We start from the raw sequence: 21,092 nt of genomic DNA, 5'->3' as shown, positions 1-21,092 counted from the left end.
AATGACTCCTTACCCTCTCCCTTAAAACCCATATCCTTTTGTCTTTCCTTCTCCTTCCCTCTTTCCTGACGAGGCAACCATTGGTTGCGAAAGCTAGATTTTTGTGTGTATGTTTGTGTTTGTTTGTGTGTCTATCGACCTGCCAGCGCTTTTGTGTGGTAAGTCTCATCATCTTTCTTTTTATATATATATATATATATATATAGAAGGAAACATTCCATGAAGGGAAAAATATACCTAAAAACAAAGATGATGTGACTTACCAAATGAAAGTGCTGGCAGGTCGACAGACACACAAACGAACACAAACATACACACAAAATTCAAGCTTTCGCAACAAACTGTTGCCTCATCAGGAAAGAGGGAAGGAGAGGGAAAGACGAAAGGATGTGGGTTTTAAGGGAGAGGGTAAGGAGTCATTCCAGTCCCGGGAGCGGAAAGACTTACCTTATGGGGAAAAAAGGACGGGTATACACTCGCGCACACACACACATATCCATCCACACATATACAGACACAAGCAGACATATTTAAAGACAAAGAGTTTGGGCAGAGATGTCAGTCGAGGCAGAAGTGCAGAGGCAAAGATGTTGTTGAATGACAGGTGAGGTATCAGTGGCGGCAACTTGAAATTAGCGGAGATTGAGGCCTGGTGGATAACGGGAAGAGAGGATATATTGAAGAGCAAGTTCCCATCTCCGGAGTTCGGATAGGTTGGTGTTAGTAGGAAGTATCCAGATAACCCGGACGGTGTAACACTGCGCCAAGATGTGCTGGTCGTGCACCAAGGCATGTTTAGCCACAGGGTGATCCTCATTACCAACAAACACTGTCTGCCTGTGTCCATTCATGTGAATGGACAGTTTGTTGCTGGTCATTCCCACATAGAATGCATCACAGTGTAGGCAGGTCAGTTGGTAGATCACGTGGGTGCTTTCACACGTGGCTCTGCCTTTGATTGTGTACACCTTCCGGGTTACAGGACTGGAGTAGGTGGTGGTGGGAGGGTGCATGGGACAGGTTTTACACCGGGGACGGTTACAAGGGTAGGAGCCAGAGGGTAGGGAAGGTGGTTTGGGGATTTCATAGGGATGTACTAAGAGGTTACGAAGGTTAGGTGGACGGCGGAAAGACACTCTTGGTGGAGTGGGGAGGATTTCATGAAGGATGGATCTCATTTCAGGGCAGGACTTGAGGAAGTCGTATCCCTGCTGGAGAGCCACATTCAGAATCTGATCCAGTCCCGGAAAGTATCCTGTCACAAGTGGGGCACTTTTGTGGTTCTTCTGTGGGAGGTTCTGGGTTTGAGAGGATGAGGAAGTGGCTCTGTTTATTTGCTTCTGTACCAGGTCGGGAGGGTAGTTGCGGGATGCGAAAGCTGTTGTCAGGTTGTTGGTGTAATGCTTCAGGGATTCCGGACTGGAGCAGATTCGTTTGCCACGAAGACCTAGGCTGTAGGGAAGGGACCGTTTGATGTGGAATGGGTGGCAGCTGTCGTAATGGAGGTACTGTTGCTTGTTGGTGGGTTTGATGTGGACAGACGTGTGAAGCTGGCCATTGGACAGGTGAAGGTCAACATCAAGGAAAGTGGCATGGGATTTGGAGTAGGACCAGGTGAATCTGATGGAACCAAAGGAGTTGAGGTTGGAGAGGAAATTCTGGAGTTGTTCTTCACTGTGAGTCCAGATCATGAAGATGTCATCAATAAATCTGTACCAAACTTTGGGTTGGCAGGCCTGGGTAACCAAGAAGGCTTCCTCTAAGCGACCCATGAATAGGTTGGCATACGAGGGGGCCATCCTGGTACCCATGGCTGTTCCCTTTAATTGTTGGTATGTCTGGTTTTCAAAAGTGAAGAAGTTGTGGGTCAGGATGAAGCTGGCTAAGGTAATGAGGAAAGAGGTTTTAGGTAGGGTGGCAGGTGATCGGCGTGAAAGGAAGTGCTCCATCGCAGCGAGGCCCTGGACGTGCGGGATATTTGTGTATAAGGAAGTGGCATCAATGGTTACAAGGATGGTTTCTGGGGGTAACGGATTGGGTAAGGATTCCAGGCGTTCGAGAAAGTGGTTGGTGTCTTTGATGAAGGATGGGAGACTGCATGTAATGGGTTGAAGGTGTTGATCTACGTAGGCAGAGATACGTTCTGTGGGGGCTTGGTAACCAGCTACAATGGGGCGGCCAGGATGATTGGGTTTGTGAATTTTAGGAAGAAGGTAGAAGGTAGGGGTGCGGGTTGTCGGTGGGGTCAGGAGGTTGATGGAGTCAGGTGAAAGGTTTTGTAGGGGGCCTAAGGTTCTGAGGATTCCTTGAAGCTCTGCCTGGACATCAGGAATGGGATTACCTTGGCAAACTTTGTATGTGGTGTTGTCTGAAAGCTGACGCAGTCCCTCAGCCACATACTCCCGACGATCAAGTACCACGGTCGTGGAACCCTTGTCCGCCGGAAGAATGACGATGGACCGGTCAGCCTTCAGATCACAGATAGCCTGGGCTTCAGCAGTGGTGATGTTGGGAGTAGGATTAAGGTTTTTTAAGAAGGATTGAGAGGCAAGGCTGGAAGTCAGAAATTCCTGGAAGGTTTGGAGAGGGTGATTTTGAGGAAGAGGAGGTGGGTCTCGCTGTGATGGAGGACGGAACTGTTCCAGGCAAGGTTCAATTTGGATAGTGTCTTGGGGAGTTGGATCATTAGGGGTAGGATTAGGATCATTTTTCTTCGTGGCAAAGTGATACTTCCAGCAGAGAGTACGAGTGTAGGATAGTAAATCTTTGACGAGGGCTGTTTGGTTGAATCTGGGAGTGGGGCTGAAGGTGAGGCCTTTGGATAGGACAGAGGTTTCGGATTGGGAGAGAGGTTTGGAGGAAAGGTTAACTACTGAATTAGGGTGTTGTGGTGCCAGATTGTGTTGATCGGAATTTTGAGGTTTTGGAGGGAGTGGAGCTGGAAGTGGGAGATTGAGTAGATGGGAGAGACTGGGTTTGTGTGCAATGAGAGGTGGTTGAGGTTTGCTGGAAAGGTTGTGAAGGGTGAGTGAGTTGCCTTTCCGGAGGTGGGAAACCAGGAGATTGGATAGTTTTTTGAGGTGAAGGGTGGCATGCTGTTCTAATTGGCGGTTGGCCTGTAGGAGGATGCTCTGAACAGCCGGTGTGGATGTGGGAGAGGAAAGATTGAGGACTTTTATTAAGGATAGGAGTTGACGGGTGTGTTCATTAGCTGAGTTGATGTGTAGGTGAAGGATTAGGTGGGTGAGGGCAATGGATTGTTCAGTTTGGAACTGGTATAGGGACTGATGGAAAGAAGGGTTGCAGCCAGAGATGGGAACTTTAAGTGTGAGGCCTTTGGGGGTTATGCCAAATGTCAGACAAGCCTGAGAAAATAAAATATGTGAGTGTAATCTGGCTAGGGTGAAGGCATGTTTGCGGAGGTAATGTAAACAAAACTTAATGGGGTCGTTGTGGGGGTGTTGTGAGGGTGACATGGTATTAGAAGGTGGAAAGTTTAACATGAGGTTGAAATGAAAAAGAAAGATAGAAATATATGGGGAGAGATGAAGGCGAACTAGAAAGCAATTGGAGATCTGGTATGAAGAACTGGTATGAAAAAAGGCGAAAAAGTGTTGGTTAAGTTGATCCTGTGGTGAACTTGGGTTGGTAGACAGCGATGTGCAAAAAGGTTAGGTGGTTGTGTTGCCGCTAAATCACGTTAAAAGACGGAGAAATTCGGGAAAATTTCGAGAAAATTTCGTAAAAACGTATTAAAGGAGTGGTGTTGTTGTGAAAGATTACGAAAATGGGGCTAACAATTGTAGAAATAATGACGTTAAAACCTGTGGGGAGCGGCTAAAATGATCAGTGATGTGCGAAAAACGGAAGTGGAAATAAAGTTAAAGTTATTAGAACTAGCCGAAATGGTTGTTAAATACGTGAAAGCAGCTGTTATTGAACTAGAAACGGTGGATATTATAGCAGCGGTAGTGTTGAAAGCGGAAAATAAAATTTTTTGGTTATGGTTGGGAAGTGGGTTACGTATTGTTGAGCATATATAGGCGGGATAAAATTGTATAGTAGATTACGGTAAAAGGGGAAGGTGAATACAAAGCGAAACTACTGGTAAAAACAGAAAGAGAAAATAAAGAGAAAAAAGAGAAATAAGACGACAGGAAAGATTTCGAAATGTAAAGGCGACAATAACAAACGCAATTGTTGGGTTCAAATTAATTATATGGTTATAATAGAAGGAAACATTCCATGAAGGGAAAAATATACCTAAAAACAAAGATGATGTGACTTACCAAATGAAAGTGCTGGCAGGTCGACAGACACACAAACGAACACAAACATACACACAAAATTCAAGCTTTCGCAACAAACTGTTGCCTCATCAGGAAAGAGGGAAGGAGAGGGAAAGACGAAAGGATGTGGGTTTTAAGGGAGAGGGTAAGGAGTCATTCCAGTCCCGGGAGCGGAAAGACTTACCTTATGGGGAAAAAAGGGCGGGTATACACTCACACACACACACACACATATCCATCCACACATATACAGACACAAGCAGACATATTTAAAGACAAAGAGTTTGGGCAGAGACGTCAGTCGAGGCAGAAGTGCAGAGGCAAAGATGTTGTTGAATGACAGGTGAGGTATGAGTGGCGGCAACTTGAAATTAGCAAACCCAAATCCTTTTGTCTTTCCCTCTCCTTCCCTCTTTCCTGACGAGGCAACCGTTGGTTGCGAAAGCTAGAATTTTGTGTGTATGTTTGTGTTAGTTTGTGTGTCTATCGACCTGCCAGCGCTTTTGTTTGGTAAGTCTCATCATCTTTCTTTTTAGATATATTTTCCCACGTGGAATGTTTCCCTCTATTATATATATATATCACGTCAATAACTACAACTGGCCACCCAGAAAAAAATCAATGCTCTGTACACAATGAAAAAAAATGGAAACAAATCTGTGTTTAGTTTAAGAGCGACAACAATTAATAGATTTCTGTTCATTTTAATGTTCAACGGACCAACATAAGAGAAAAAAATGTAATTATTATCACTCTAGTGCTTTTATGTCCAATTTCACGTCTGTGTGGAAGAAGAGTGTGTATATACATAAATAACTTCTTGTGTTTCACTTGATTTTTTTATTTATCTTACAAAATATTTAACAGGATGGTGAAATTGTATCACCTGACCCTATTTATTATTGGATTTTATAAAAAAGAAACATGTGAAAAATTGCTACAATGAGGAATGAAATATTTTACAACTGTACACACTTTCTTCATTTTTAGCAGCATTCCAATCCTTCCACAGGTAGCCATTTTGAGCTTTCTAGGGCATCCCAGAGACAGTAATCTCGTTCTGTTACTTCTCTGTTCAGCTTCTCAACATCTATCTGCTGATTATGTTCTATAAAAAAGAAACAAATAACATCCTATGAAACACAACTAGAAAGAGATTAATCATTTAGACAATAAAAATCACCCCATGTGGTACATGTTGCCAAAGTAATCACAAATTGACTTCAACAAGAATAGCAATTATTGTGTCAACATATGGTGGCAAATTAACTTAAACTGTGTCAGAAAGCTATTCTATTACTGAGAAGCAACATGTATGTTTCATTCCAACACTAAATTTTTATAACGCACAAATTGTGACAAAAACAGCATTACACACCATCTACTTGCAAATCACTAAATTCCACTGTTTGTTTACCTCTAATCCTGCACAACTGACTCTCCATTGATAGGCATGCATGACGTTTGCACATAATTCCAGAATGATCCCACTAACAAACCTCCTCCTGCTCCTCCTCCTCCTCTGGGTGAAAGAAGCTAAGATCTTTACTCAAAAGCTAGAAAGTGTCAGTTTTTAATTTTATTTGCTCCGCAGTCCATTGGCCCTAGTCAAATACAATACTGCCACACAATCTTATGCTTTAGGAATGGAGTTCCTATGAAAGCTTCAAACCCAAGTAAATGGACAATATTCTGAGCACAGACAGGTCACTATTTGCTGAGCAGAGGGGACATTGGACAGCTTAGAGGTATTTGAAAAAGGATTCTCACTTAGAACAGATTTACCAGTTAAAAATACACTTTTTCCCAGGCAAAAGTTCATTTTCTCCATGTTAAATAACAATATACTTCCCCTCGGAGCTGTAAAACTTATCAATTCTTTTAATGGTGAAGGTTTTATACACCAGCATAGAACTTCCCAGCTTTTTTTTTTTTTTTTTTTTTTTTTTTTTTTTTTTTTTTTTTTTTTAGAAAGGTCTTTGATTTGGCAACGTGTACACTGCATATTTTATATTTTCCTATTATGAAAGTATAAATACAAATTCTGTCAAATACAGTAAAGTGGCACTGAAATCGAGATTGCAATGCACTTTTGTCAGCTAATCATAGCCATGCCACATGACCTCACCAGCCAACAACAGAAGATATTCAGAGAATAGGGCACATAATATAGTCAGCCAAGCACAATCACTGTTAAGTAGTACAAACACACAAACAGGAAAAGTTAATGGTTCAGTTTGATACACGTACAGCATACTGCAGCTACAAGAAAAGCTAAGCTTTCACACATAATAATGGTCATCAAAAAATTTTTCCTGTTTTTTCTTTTTTTCTGAAGGTGCGGTTAAGCAGGATCCTAAGAGCACAGCTTAAATTGCAGCAGCTGAAAATTACTGACAAGCACAATTATAAATTCGCTGCTGTGCACCGAACATTTTGTGGGTTACCTGGCTGAATATATGTTATGTTCTGTCGAGCACTTGGACTTCTCCGTAGAAAAAAACAATTACATGTGATTTTTGCTCAAAAACTCAACTCACCCCTCTGTTTCTTTCTTTTTTTTGTTTTACAATGTTAAAACAACTAATGTCATATGCACCCTTGTCAGAACCTCAGAACAATAACATTAAAAAGGAGTCAAAAGCGACTACACATTAAGAGCGATCAATGAAAGGAAAGACAGCTAAAAACAAGGACTTGCTCTTGGAGAAAGGTCCACAAAAAATATTCCGTAAAGACAATGGAGGTCCTAAACTAAAGATTAAATGTCCTTTACCATATTGCTACAACAGATAAAACACAGTCAATAGCCTGTGCATCGTTCAGTAAAACAGCCAATAACCCAGATGGCAAATATACAGTAAAACATGGCTGAAAAAAGGGCATTCGGTCAGGAAACAGCGAACCGTCGAAGATTGACGACAATGAGCACAAAGTGGTGTGGGAGAACACTTAACATACGGCAATGGCTAAAACAATAGTGCCCAATATGTAATCTAACTAAAATGATCTCCTCGCGGCGAAAGGGCTGAGAGGAGGTCGGCCACGCAGCTCAATGACATTTAATTCCCAAGAGCTTATTCCCATGAAAGGAAGACCAGTGGTGATGTTAAGGTGACACCATCTGCTGACAGACGGCAACAAGGAGATCATTGGAAGGTATGGAAGAACTAGCAGGCTGAGGTAGGAGGACTGCAGCCTTGGCAGCAGTTCATCCGAGAGCCATCAGTGTACACAAAGGTACTACTGCAAAGTTCCGTGCAAAGGTGGAGAAACTTACACCAATAGATAGAATCTGGAGTAGTGTCCTTAGGAAGTGAATGAAGTCCGAAGTGAGCATGAGCCACCACATGAAGCCAAGGTGATAAAGTGTTCACACCCCCTGAGAACGTGGCAGGCAGCGTGAAGTTAAGCTGCAAGAGCAATAGCCAAAAGCGAACTCCAGGGGTAACAAAGAAGAGAGACATGCCCCATACTGGTGTGCAAAGGAGTCACCATAGGAGGAGGCATTGGACAGGTGGCCACGCATGGCGGAAAAATGGCATGTGTATCTGCTGAGGAGACCATACGACAGTGGTAGTTCAGCAGGTTCTGTGTATACAGACTCTCAACCAGGCTAGTGTAAAAGGCACCAGTGGCCGAATGGATGGCACGAAGGTGGACTGTATTTAGATGGTGTAAGATGGATGGACGTGCAGATGCATAAACTAAACACTCGTAGTCTAGTTTCGAACGGACAAGGGATCAGCACAAACGAAGGAAAGTGGTCTGTCCACTCCCAGGAAGTATGAATGGGAACACACAGGACATTAACGGACCAAATACAGCAGGCGGCCAGATAAGACGTGGGAGGACCAAGAAAATTTCCTTTCAAGCATAAGCCCCAGGAATTTCGTAGTTACAGTGAAAGGAAGAGCAACAGGCCCAAGATGTAAACATGGTGGAAGAAACCCATTGCACCACCAGAAATGCACACAAACAGTTTTATCAGTGGAAAAACAAAAGCCATTGTAATTGCTCCATGAGTAAAGGTGATTGAGACATCACTGAAGACACTGCTCAAGGAGACATGTCTGTAGAGAACTAAAATAGATAGCAAAATCATGAACAAAAAGGGAACCACAGATGCCCCACGGGAGACAGGCCATTGCAGGGTTAAAGGCGATAGCAAAGAGAATGACGCTCAGGACGGAACCCTGAAGCACACTGTTTTCCTGGATAAAGGTGTCGGTCTTTTAAAAATTCCTGAAGAAAATGGGGCAGGCGGCCTTGGAAGCTCCGCATGTAAAGAGTACATAGGATACCAGTCTTCAAGCAGGTGTTGTAGGATTTCTCCAGATCAAAAAACACATCCACAGTCTAGTATTTCCGTAGAAAATTGTTCGACAAAGTGATAAGATAGTCAACTGCAGAGCAGCGCACCCAAAAATCTACACTGTGCAGTGGTTAGTAAACTGAGAGACTCAAGCCACCATACCAGCCAGGCATGAATCACACGTTCCATCACCTTGCAAATACAGCTGGTGAGAGAATTGGGGCGGTAGTTAGAAGGAAGCTGTTTGTCCTTACTGGGCTTAGCTATGGGAATGACAATGGCTTCATGCCAGAATCTGGGAAATGAGTCACCTGTCCAGATGTGATTGTACGTATGAGGGAGGAAGTGCTTGCCCGCAAGAGAAAGGTGCTGCAACTTCTGAAAGTAAATATTGTCCAACCCTGGGGCGGAAATCAGGATGAAGTGAGAGCATGACCTAGCTCCTGCATAGGAAAGGCAGCATTGTAGAATTCATGATTCTGAGAGAAAGGGTATCACTCGAGCCTCCTCCATTCGTTTCCTCGAAATCTCCACAAAATAGCAGCCTAAGGTGTTGGTGATAGGAACAATGACATCAGCAGCTATGGTCAGGCCGGAAATTGGGGAATGGACCTTGGTGCCAGAGTGTCACTGGAGGTTGGCCCACACAACAGGATAGGGAGCAGGACTGCTAAAAGAACTAGAGAACTTTTTTTGCTACCCCCAAGAACGCAACAACACTGAGCACACAACCATTTATAACAAATACTGTTCACCAGTTTAGGATGATGGTTAAATATGAGGAGAGCATATATGCATGCACAAATCGAACTGCGGATTCCATCAGTTCACCAAGTGACCACAATAGTGTGCACTAAAGGTGAACTGCGAGGAAAGGAACGTTCTGCGGCAGTACAGTTAATGTTTGTAAGATATTCTATCTGGTCATCGCAAATGGGGAAATGTTGTTTGTCAAAGGTCAAACCAATTGGCACCTCAGGTCACACCTCCCAAACTCCTGACAGAGGGACTAATTGGCAATTTTGGAAAATAACAGCTCAGGTAATCACCCCTCCCTAGGCCTGGCCTGTACCAGGTGTACGTGTGAACCCTACCTGTCAACCAAGGGTTGGGAATTACACGTTACCCAGTCACCTTTTACATGTCAGATGCATGGGCCTGCCTTCAAGAGCATGCAGGGAGGAAGGAGAAACAAAGAAGAACCTCAAATGCTGCAGTGGAGGAAGGGTAGGAGATGGAGAATGGAGAATGAAGAAAGAAAGAAAAACAGTAGTGGGATTATTCTGACTCTGGCTACAGAAAATTAAGAACACATGCCCAAAAATATGCCACACATGTTCCCCATGGGATGAGAAAAAAAAGGATAGCTGGAAAATAGACATGCAGCATAGTAGGGAAAAGGTGCTGCAAATGTTAGGGCCTAAGCACAAACACACCAAAGTGTTCTGAAGTATAATTATACTTATTGCCATCTTTACTGCACAATTTGTAATCTATGAAAGAACTAAAATAAATATGAGGGTGAGTCAAATGAAAACCTTAAATTTGTAATAACAAATCAAAATTTTGCTCCATTATCCTGTAAGTTGGTAAGCGTGCTACAAACAGTGTGCAGAATGGCCTGTAGGTGGCAGCATAGTGCAGATGCACACATACCATCACAGTATCAGTATAAAGATGGCCGCCCCACTTGCGACTTGCACCAGGGAAGAATAGCATTCAGTTATGCGGTTTTTGCATAATGAAGGTGTGAAACCTATTGAAATTCATCGACAAATGAAGGTTCAGTACGGTGATGCATGTTTGTCACAGCAGCAAGTCTGCGAATGGAGTAGGAAGTTCGCAAATGGTGTGACTTCAGTGGAAGATGCTCCTCAGCTAGGTCAGGCACGAGTTGTGATTCCACAGAACATTGCAGCAGTTGAAGCCATAGTGAAGAAAAACCACCGAGTGACACTGAATAACACTGCAGCCCGTTTACAGATTAGTCATGGGTCAGCACATCACATTGTGCATGATGTGCTCCAGTTTCACAAAGTGTCTGCAAGATGGGTGCCACGGCAGCTGACTCCTGAAATGAGAGAATGACGTGTTGATGCTTGTAAAGAACTTCTTCGGCACTTTGAACGAAAAGGTGATGGCTTCCTTGCAAGAATCGTTACTGGGGACGAAACCTGGGTTCACTTCCACCAATCGGAAACAGAGAGAGCGAGCAAGGAATGGCACCATTCCTCATCACCAAAACCAAAGAAGTTTCCAACAGAACCATCAGCAGGGAAGGTTGTGCTGACTCTCTTTTGGGATGAAAAGGGCGTCATTTTGGAACATTACATGCCTAGAGGGACCACTGTCACCAGTGCATCATACACAGATCTCCTAAAAAATCATCTGTGGCCTGCAATCAAATCAAAGCGACATGGATTGCTGTCAGCAGGTGTCCATCTGCAACATGACAATGCAAGGCTCCACACTGCCCATACAACAGTTGCCACAATCACAGACCTGCATTTTGAGTGTCTTCCTCATCCACCATACTCACCCGACCTTACCCCCAAGTAATTTCCATATGTTTGGACCACTCAAAGACACAATGGGAGGAAAGAAGTTCCGTTCTGATGAAGAGGTATGCCACGCGGTGCATGAGTGGTTGTGCGGATTACCAAAAGAATTTTTTTTTCTAAAGGAATTTATGCACTTTGTAAGCGCTGGAGGACTTGCATTGAGCATGGGGGAGATTATGTTGAAAAGTGATACAGCATTGTACCACTTCTGCACAATAAATAATATGTAAAAAAGTATTTAAGGTTTTCATTTGACTCACCCTCATATGAAAAACTAACACTGAAGCTTGGTCTTTCTTAGCTTGTGTTGCTCCTTAATATATGTCAAACACAAATGTGACAGTAAAATTTTAAACAATGGGTTAAATGGCTGGTTCTGGGCCCAAAATTTTACTAAGTGGGTGGTCCTCAAACTATAAAAGTTTTGAATGAGAGTCAAACACTCCGTGATTTACAAAATTTATCACACACTCTCACACTTAACATAGTTCATCTTACGTAAAAGAAAATTTAGTCTGAAAGTAACACTTCTGAAACCACCATTCATAATATTTTCCTGAGACTTGTTAGCAATGTAAACTATTATGATGTCACACTCATCAAAAGCAGTTTGTTGGAACGAAGTATTGCATAATATTTGTTCTAAAGCCTTTGACACATTTCGCTGCCTGCAGACATCTGTGTGTGCACTGTACTTTTCTTGTAAATAATGCTTTTTCTTTGCAACTTATGTTTCATTCTGGTGTTATTTTCTTGTTTATATTAAATTTGCTGCAGCATTATTCTGCAGCAGTGGACTAAAGTAAAATTCTTCATTAGAGTATGAGATCTTACTAGTCAATATTACAGAACTTTAACAGAAAACTAAAACAATGAAAAATTACCAAAATTCCAAAAACACCCCAGCTTTTCCTAGATGAAAAAATTCCCATGTTTTTCCCGGATTTCCTGGGGCGTATACTCCCTGCATTACAAACAGTAGTGGAGGGGGGGGGGGGGTCTGTATGGCAGCTATTTGAAAAAGAGGAGGAGGAGCTCTACTGCCTCTCTCACACTTTAGTGTTTTAATCTTCCTATTTACTCACACACATTAGGGCCATTCCATGCTAATTTCATAAAACATTCCTGCATAACCATCAGGGATTTTCATTAAATTTTGTGTAAATATTCACACAAATTCCCAAACTTTACTCTTGCCAATTTAATACTGGCATAAATATAGTCATTTGTTTGATCCTATAGCACAGCTATCAACAGTGTACCTATTAGTTTTTGGCAACTTTGAGACATATCTCCAATAATATATATACACTCCTGGAAATTGAAATAAGAACACCGTGAATTCATTGTCCCAGGAAGGGGAAACTTTATTGACACATTCCTGGGGTCAGATACATCACATGATCACACTGACAGAACCGCAGGCACATAGACACAGGCAACAGAGCATGCACAATGTCAGCACTAGTACAGTGTATATCCACCTTTCGCAGCAATGCAGGCTGCTATTCTCCCATGGAGACGATCGTAGAGATGCTGGATGTAGTCCTGTGGAACGGCTTGCCATGCCATTTCCACCTGGCGCCTCAGTTGGACCAGCGTTCGTGCTGGACGTGCAGACCGCGTGAGACGACGCTTCATCCAGTCCCAAACATGCTCAATGGGGGACAGATCCGGAGATCTTGCTGGCCAGGGCAGTTGACTTACATCTTCTAGAGCACGTTGGGTGGCACGGGATACATGCAGACGTGCATTGTCCTGTTGGAACAGCAAGTTCCCTTGCCGGTCTAGGAATGGTAGAACGATGGGTTCGATGACGGTTTGGATGTACCGTGCACTATTCAGTGTCCCCTCGACGATCACCAGTGGTGTACGGCCAGTGTAGGAGATCGCTCCCCACACCATGATGCCGGGTGTTGGCCCTGTGTGCCTCGGTCGTGTGCAGTCCTGATTGTGGCGCTCACCTGCACGGCGCCAAACACGCATACGACCATCATTGGCACCAAGGCAGAAGCGACTCTCATTGCTGAAGACGACACGTCTCCATTCGTCCCTCCATTCATGCCTGTCGCGACACCACTGGAGGCGGGCTGCACGATGTTGGGGTGTGAGCGGAAGACGGCCTAACAGTGTGCGGGACCGTAGCCCAGCTTCATGGAGACGGTTGCGAATGGTCCTCGCCGATACCCCAGGAGCAACAGTGTCCCTAATTTGCTGGGAAGTGGCGGTGCGGTCCCCTACGGCACTGCGTAGGATCCTACGGTCTTGGCATGCATCCGTGCGTCGCTGCGGTCCGGTCCCAGGTCGACGGGCACTTGCACCTTCCGCTGACCACTGGCGACAACATCGATGTACTGTGGAGACCTCACGCCCCACGTGTTGAGCAATTCGGCGGTACGTCCACCCGGCCTCCCGCATGCCCACTATACGCCCTCGCTCAAAGTCCGTCAACTGCACATACGGTTCACGTCCACGCTGTCGCGGCATGCTACCAGTGTTAAAGACTGCGATGGAGCTCCGTATGCCATGGCAAACTGGCTGACACTGACGGCGGCGGTGCACAAATGCTGCGCAGCTAGCGCCATTCGACGGCCAACACCGCGGTTCCTGGTGTGTCCGCTGTGCCGTGCGTGTGATCATTGCTTGTACAGCCCTCTCGCAGTGTCCGGAGCAAGTATGGTGGGTCTGACACACCGGTGTCAATGTGTTCTTCTTTCCATTTCCAGGAGTGTATTTTTTTTTTTTTGTTGAAAGAAACATAACTACCTCATCTAGTACAGCTTTTTGTCTTTTGTGCTCCCTACAGAAAAATAATAATAACAATAAAAAAGATATCCTGAGAAATTTCTATATGGATATTTTAAAGCAACATTGCCAAAAAAATAATTGCTTGAGAGAGAGAGAGAGAGAGAGAGAGAGAAGCGACGTTTAGCTTTATGTATCTCCAGAAGTAATTGCAGGATACAACTGAAACTTGGCACATAACAACTTTCCAACACGAGGTCTTAGAATATAAAATTTCCTTCTCCCGCTGATTTCCAATAGTTTACAAATTGAGGACAAAGTTGATGGTTTTTCTAAAAAGAAAATGCTAAAATTGCTATTTTTGGCCTAGTTTTACAAAAATGAATCTTCTGCACACTCTTCTCAAACTATTTTCATTAGAAAGACCATGTTCTAAACCACATAAAAAACTATATCTGGTTTTGAAATGGGTGCATATAAAGCCCTAGAAAGGTGACAAGTTGTAGGTGCATTGGAAATGGGCCTATGTTCCACAGGTACTGAAATTAAATCTGACATCTTTTATTATGTTCTACAACTGCTTGGTATTCTCTGTAGAAGATTATATCAAAGTACTATTGATTAGGAAATGAGCTTGAGTCAGAAAACACTGCAAATAAGGAAAACTTACTAGATTTGGGAACCTGTGGCTGCTTTGGCACAGCTATCGGGTGTGGCCCCTATGGCTTTGGGCATGCGGGTTTTCTCATTTTAAAATGAACCAGCGATGGTTCAGCCACCATGCACCATACCAAATTATTTGTACATTTTTTATGTCTACACTAATGTTCCACATTAATCACAAATTATGCTAGCACAAAATATGCTAGTCCTTAAACCAGAGTTAAGCTACATCTATAGCATTACACAACAAAAAGACATATTAATACATCTCTATTACATGAATCCATCCCAAAAAATTATGAGGATGATTGGTGTGTACTTCATGAAAATTTACACAATGTGGCAGTGGTGCTATTTATATGATGTGCACTACAGTTGTTATGCAACAGTTATACTACCATGATCTCCACAGCTTTTGCAATGCACAGTTATATTGTGAAGTTTATAACCATTTGGACTCTGTAGCTACAGCAGAAAAACAAACTGAAATATGTCATGATAACTTGTGACAAGAGACGTCCCCTTTTTGAAGTTTTTCGAGCTATTTGGACTTTATCTTATTGCCTAGTCATTAAGACTGTTAACTGGTTTCCCTAGACAGTACTAAACAATAACAGAACATAATAAAAGATGTAAAATTTAATTTGAATACCCGTGGAACACTGGCCCATTTTCAATGCACCTCCACCTTGTCGTTTTTTAGGGCCTTATATGCTCCATTGCAAAACCAAATACAGTTTTTTAAATAGTTTATAACATGGCCTTTCTAATGAAAAGAGTTTAAGAGACTGCAGAATATTCTTTCCTGTAAAATTGGTCCAAAAGTAGCCATTTTTGGCATTTTTTAAAGAAAAATTGTCAACTTTGCTCTCAATTTGTAACGTATTGGAAAGCTGCAGGAGAATGAAATTTTATATATAAGACCTTGTATTGGTAAGTTGTTATTTGTTAAGTTTCAAATGTATGCCCCAATTACTTCAGGAGATAAAAAAGCTAAACTTCGCTCCCCTCCCCCCCCCCCCCGCTAACTTTGCTTCAAATTACCCATAGGCAATTCTCTCAGAAAACATTTTTTTATTATATCGGTCTCATCGGATTAGGGAAGGATGGGAAGGAAGTCGGCCGTGCCCTTTCAGAGGAACCATCCCAGCATTTGCATGGAGTGATTTAGGGTAATCACGGAAAACCTAAATCAGGATGGGCGGACGAGGGATTTTCCTTAAGGGGGTGCAAAAAGTTGTACAAGATGACCTAGTTCAATTTGTTTCAAGAAAATATTGCTGAGATATTATGTCTCGAAGTTGCCAAAAGCATGCTTGCACTGTTGATAGCTGTGCTCTGGGGTCAAACAAAGTGCAACTGTTGATACAAAATTTCATCAAAATCTGTGATGGTCATGTGGGAACCTCTAGACCACCTGGCATGGAATGATCCATTACAGTATTTACGCTAAACAAACACAAGCTCTCTACTACCTTCAGAATCTCCCCAAATATAGTTTCACATTTCTTCTCTCATTACCAGCTTACCATCACCGCCATGGCAAATTTAAAATTCTTTCAGTGTGAGAAATGAAAATTGTTTGTACTAGAAATCTGAAGAAAATCGTGGCTGCATGTGAGAGAGATATGATAAAATATGTTAGGAACTTTAGACCCCAATGATGTTGCTTGGGGGGCAGGGGCAAATAACTGACTCTTTTTTTCTCCCCACAAATACATATCCATTTTTCAGAGACAAATTTTCCCTAATAACAAGTCGCTATCATAAGACGCTTTTCTATCACCACTTTAAAGAACTTCACTGTATAGGCATAAAAAGTGGTGTAATATGCCTGGCAATTTTTTGTTTAAAAAATGTGTGCCTCTGACACAATAAGGAAGACATTATAGTGTCTTGAATGAAAGCTAAATCCAGTTAAGCAAACGCATCTGTCAACATCTGTTATCATATGGAAATTATCTAGTCATGATTAATCTACTGAATGCATAATCCAAATGTACAGCATGTTCAGCAAATCTATAAAAGGACTGGAATATGGAGTAAATGCACAGAGAAATTATAATATTAACATTGAAGCCATGTGTACACTATTAACTTTAGAAATGATTATAGCAACACTATGTGAATGGAAAACACTGCATATTATTTTAAAATAAGCCAAAATTAAAAGATAATTGTCTAATTTATAAAACTGTAAAAGCTAAAAGAACTATCATATTATAACCACACACCTGAAACAGTTGTTATCAACTAAACAAACTGGTTATAGCACTTCATTTTGTGCTACTAAATCTCCAGTCTACCTACCAATAAGCTCAAGGTCATCCTCATGGTTAGTAGTATCTTCCACTACCGGTGCACTGGAGTACGCACTCATACTCTGATAGTAATCATGGGAGGCTTGCGCATGTGCTGATGCAGTAGCTGCTGGATCAGTACTTGTGTCATAATATCCTTGCCATGCAGAATAATTCTGCCAATATGATGGGTCATAGTACTGACTGTAATCTGAACTGGAGCTGTAACCCCCACTTGTTGCTGCTGTAGTAGTTGTCGTGAAGGTACTGGTGTCAGTGCTGAGGAGAAATATGAGAAACAAATAGTAAGTTACCTGACTTGAGTACACATATTAAATTTCTTGATATGAAGAACCGCCAAGCAGCCATCAACTATAAAAGCACTGAAATAAAAAAGTTTGTTACCAACACTGAAAAGGAATGTATTCACCAGGACAAAAAATTTGGGGTTGAAATATGAGGCTCATTCCAATGGTATCACGTGTTGAGTCCAGACAACTCTCATTCATCAATCAATGGGACAGTACTAATTGGGGTAAAAAAGGGTAGTCATCAATCTGAAAACTGTTTTGAACACCACAGTGCTTTACTAGGCATGATCCTATTGGAGCTGGTGTGCCACTGCCTTCCTTCCTATCTTTGAACTGAACTGACTTACTCAGCCAGTTACAGCAAGGCCTACAGTTTAAAGCAGAGTCCAAACCATGGTGCAGCTTGACATTTTTCACATCTACAAAAATTGCCAGAGTTTCATAACTCCATCATCAGGTCTGTGCCACGAAATATGCAATATAAGACAACCTATTTAAAGACACACATTAAAAAATGCAATGAAGTTGACAAACATACCCCTAAAAGTCAATACAAAGTACTCATCACCTTTTACTCCATTCCGAAATGTCACCAGTACCCTAGCAGCTCACTATGGCACAAAGAAGTAAACAATTCAGCCAGTAAGTGGTACTAGTGACACATATTTATAACAATATGCAAATTGTTATATGACAATACTTATTGAAACATGTATTATTTAAATGACATACATATATAATTTTTGAAACAAATACTAACAAAGAGAGAGAGGGGCTGGCCAGTACTTACCTCAGCTCAGTACAGCCGATAGATACACATAAAACAGAACCAAAAATTTTACATTCCTAGCTTTCGGAACAAATGTTCCTTCATCGGGGAGGAGAGAGGGGAAAGAAAGGGAAGAAGGGAAAGGAGATTCAGTTACTCACAACCCAGGTTATGAAGCAACAGGGAAAGGAAAATAGGGAGGGTAGCAACGATTGAGGCATGGTTGTCCACTTTCTCTTCTTCAGTGTTTTATATATACATAAATAAATACTTTCGTCACCAACTGTCCTAGTTTCATCTTCCTCCTATTATCTTGTTCCGTTTATAGTCCTCTTCTCTTTTTTATTTATTGATTTATTTATTCAACATTCCATAGTTTTAACGTTCGTTATTCGCAGTTTCCCAGCCAACAATCACTGCCAACAATCTCTTCCACACCTACCAGTATCATCCATTTCCGTCAATTTCTTGTTGCAGGCGATATTTTTGTGCCATTGGCTATCTTTCTCTGCCACAAGAAAATTTTTTTGGGACATTTCTGCGGCACACGCGATCTTTTTTGCGGCACGCGCGATCGCTTTTGCGCCACGCGCGATCGCTTTTGCGCCACGCGCGATCGCTTTTGCGCCACGCGCGATCGCTTTTGCGCCACGCGCGATCGCTTTTGCGCCACGCGCGATCGCTTTTGCGCCACGCGCGATCGCTTTTGCGCCACGCGCGATCTTTTTTCGCCACTCGCTATCTCTGTTTTTGAGCAACATGTGTTCTTTTCCCCTGATCTGGACATACTTGCTTGGTCTGGTCAACTTTTTCCGTATTTTTCTTATTTAGTGGTCTTCCTTCTCGTCCTTCCCTCCGTCTTTTATTCCTTCTTATGATTACTATTTCAACTTTAGTTATTTAATTTCCCTACCCACCAGTTACCCACTATGTACCCTAACCCTATACCACAATATTTACATTCATTCCGGAAACATGCATTCACCGTAGCCAAACTGCAATCCCACATACTTTTCCTCCGGTCCTGCTTAACCTTTGGAATTACCCCTAAAGGGCTTACCTTAAAAGTTCCCATCTCTGGGTGCAATTCCTCCTTCCACCAGTCTCTCCTGGACTTCCAGAACCTTCAATCCTTAGCCCTTACCCAACTTGTCCTGAATCTCTACACTACTTCATGTAACCACCACTCCCAACAGCTCCTATCTCTCTTCAAAGTCCTCCACCTCTCAAACCCTTGCTTGGAGAACACACTTAGGATCATCATCCTAGAAGCCAGCTGCAAACTTGAGTTCCATGCCACACACCAACTGAAAAAACTATCCACAGTGCTAGTGCAACACCTAAGAAGTGGGGTCCCTCTCCCTATCCCTCACAAACACCAACCACAACAGAACCTTCAACAAACCCCCCTCATAGCCAACAAACCTAGCCTAGCCACCCTACTCAATCTCTCCATCCCAGCACATACCCCACACAGACCAAATCTCAACTATAAGCACAGTCAAATGCCACATATCACCAGTCCCAATTCAGTCCTAAACCTCTCATCCAGATTCCTCTCTCCTCCAGAGACATCTGTTCTATCAAAAGGCTTAACCTTTAGCCCCACACCTAAATTCAACCACACCGCCCTGGTTAAAGATCTCCTCTCATTCACCCGGAACCTCAACTGGAAATATCACTTCACTATCCAAACACAGCCCCCAAATACTAGACCCAGTGTTGAACCCTGTCTAGAACAGTTCCGACTGCCTTCTCAAAGGGATCCTCCTCCCCTCCCCCAAAACCATCCCTTGCAGACATTTCAGGAATTCCTCACATCCAGTGTTGCCTCCCAGTCCTTCTTGAAGAACATCCCGACAACCCCCAACATCACCCCAGCTGAATCCCGTGCCATTAAGGAGCTGAAAATAGACCGCTCTATTGTCATCCTCCCGGCAGATAAAGGCTCCACAACTGTCGTACTTGACCGTGTGGAGTATGTGGCAGAAGGACTGTGTCAACTCTCCGACACCTCAACCCTACAAAGCTGTTACCCAGGACCCCATTCCCTCCATCCAGACTGAACTGCAAAAAATCCTAAAAATCCAAGGTCCCTCACAAGGCCTCACAACGGCTTCCATAGACTTACTCACTCCACCTGAGCCACGTACCCCTACCTTCTACCTATTACCCAAAATCCACAAAGAGAACCATCCTTATCACCATTCCTTATCACACTTACCAACTTCATCCTCACCCATAATTACTTCACTTTTGAAGGCCAGACCTACAAACAAATCAGGGGAACGGCCATGGGAACCAGGATGGCTCCGTCCTATGCCAACCTCTTCATGGGCCGCATAGAGGAGGCTTTCCTGAAGACCCAACAGCTGCTTCCCATGGCCTGGTATAGGTTTATAGATGACATCTTTGTGGTCTGGTCTCATGGTGAAGAAACACTCCTTAATTTCCTCCATAACCTCAACTCCTTTTCGAATCTGAATTTCACCTGGTTCTTCTCCAAAACCCAAGCCACCTTCCTGGATGTTGACCTTCATCTTGTTGAAGCTCACATCCACACCTCTGTCCATATCAAACCCACAAACAAACAACAGTACCTTCACTTTGATAGCTGCCATCCTTTCCACATCAAACGCTCCCTTCCCTACAGCCTAGGTATTCGTGGCAAACGTATCTGCTCCAGTGACGAATCCCTCAACAATTACACCAATAACCTGACCAGTGCTTTTCTCTCCAACTATCCTGCAGACCTTGTCCACAAACAGATTTCCCGAGCAATACATTCCTCCCCATCCAACAACAATGTTCCTACCCCCAGACCACACAGAAGCATCCCCCTTGTCACCCAATATTATCCTGGCCTCGAAAACATCAACAAACTACTCCACCAGGGATATGACTTTCTCAAGTCAACTCCTGAAATGAGATCATCCCTTGACAAAATTCTCCCCACACCACCCAGAGTTGCCTTTCGTCGCCCCCCTAACCTCCGTAACATCCTTGTTAAACCCTACAATATTCCCAGACTACCTTCTCTACCCAGCGGTTCCTACCCCTGTAACCGACCCCGCTGCAAAACCTGCCCCATGCATCCCCCCACAACCACCTACTCCAGCCCCGCTACTGGTAAAACGTA

At 43.1% G+C, this 21,092-nt stretch overlaps 1 protein-coding gene across 2 annotated transcripts in view; it reads right to left on the bottom strand.

The window, feature by feature from the left end:
- Nucleotides 1–5,162: 5,162 nt before the first annotated feature.
- The window catches only part of LOC126191374 (tRNA selenocysteine 1-associated protein 1), a 60,272-nt gene continuing 44,342 nt past the window's right edge, over nt 5,163–21,092 (bottom strand). For both annotated transcript variants that reach the window (XM_049932220.1, XM_049932221.1), the window contains exons 5-6: nt 16,884–17,152; nt 5,163–5,397 (exon numbers count right to left, since the gene is read on the bottom strand). In XM_049932220.1, coding sequence (XP_049788177.1) covers nt 5,276–5,397; nt 16,884–17,152 — 391 coding nt within the window. In that variant the 3' untranslated portion in view covers nt 5,163–5,275. The remainder of the gene's footprint in view (nt 5,398–16,883; nt 17,153–21,092) is intronic.

Source organism: Schistocerca cancellata, chromosome 6 (genome assembly GCF_023864275.1).
Source record: "Schistocerca cancellata isolate TAMUIC-IGC-003103 chromosome 6, iqSchCanc2.1, whole genome shotgun sequence".
In the NCBI taxonomy this organism is placed as follows: domain Eukaryota; kingdom Metazoa; phylum Arthropoda; class Insecta; order Orthoptera; family Acrididae; genus Schistocerca; species Schistocerca cancellata.
Note: the sequence above shows the minus strand (reverse complement) of the source record. Positions and strands in the feature narration are given on the sequence as shown.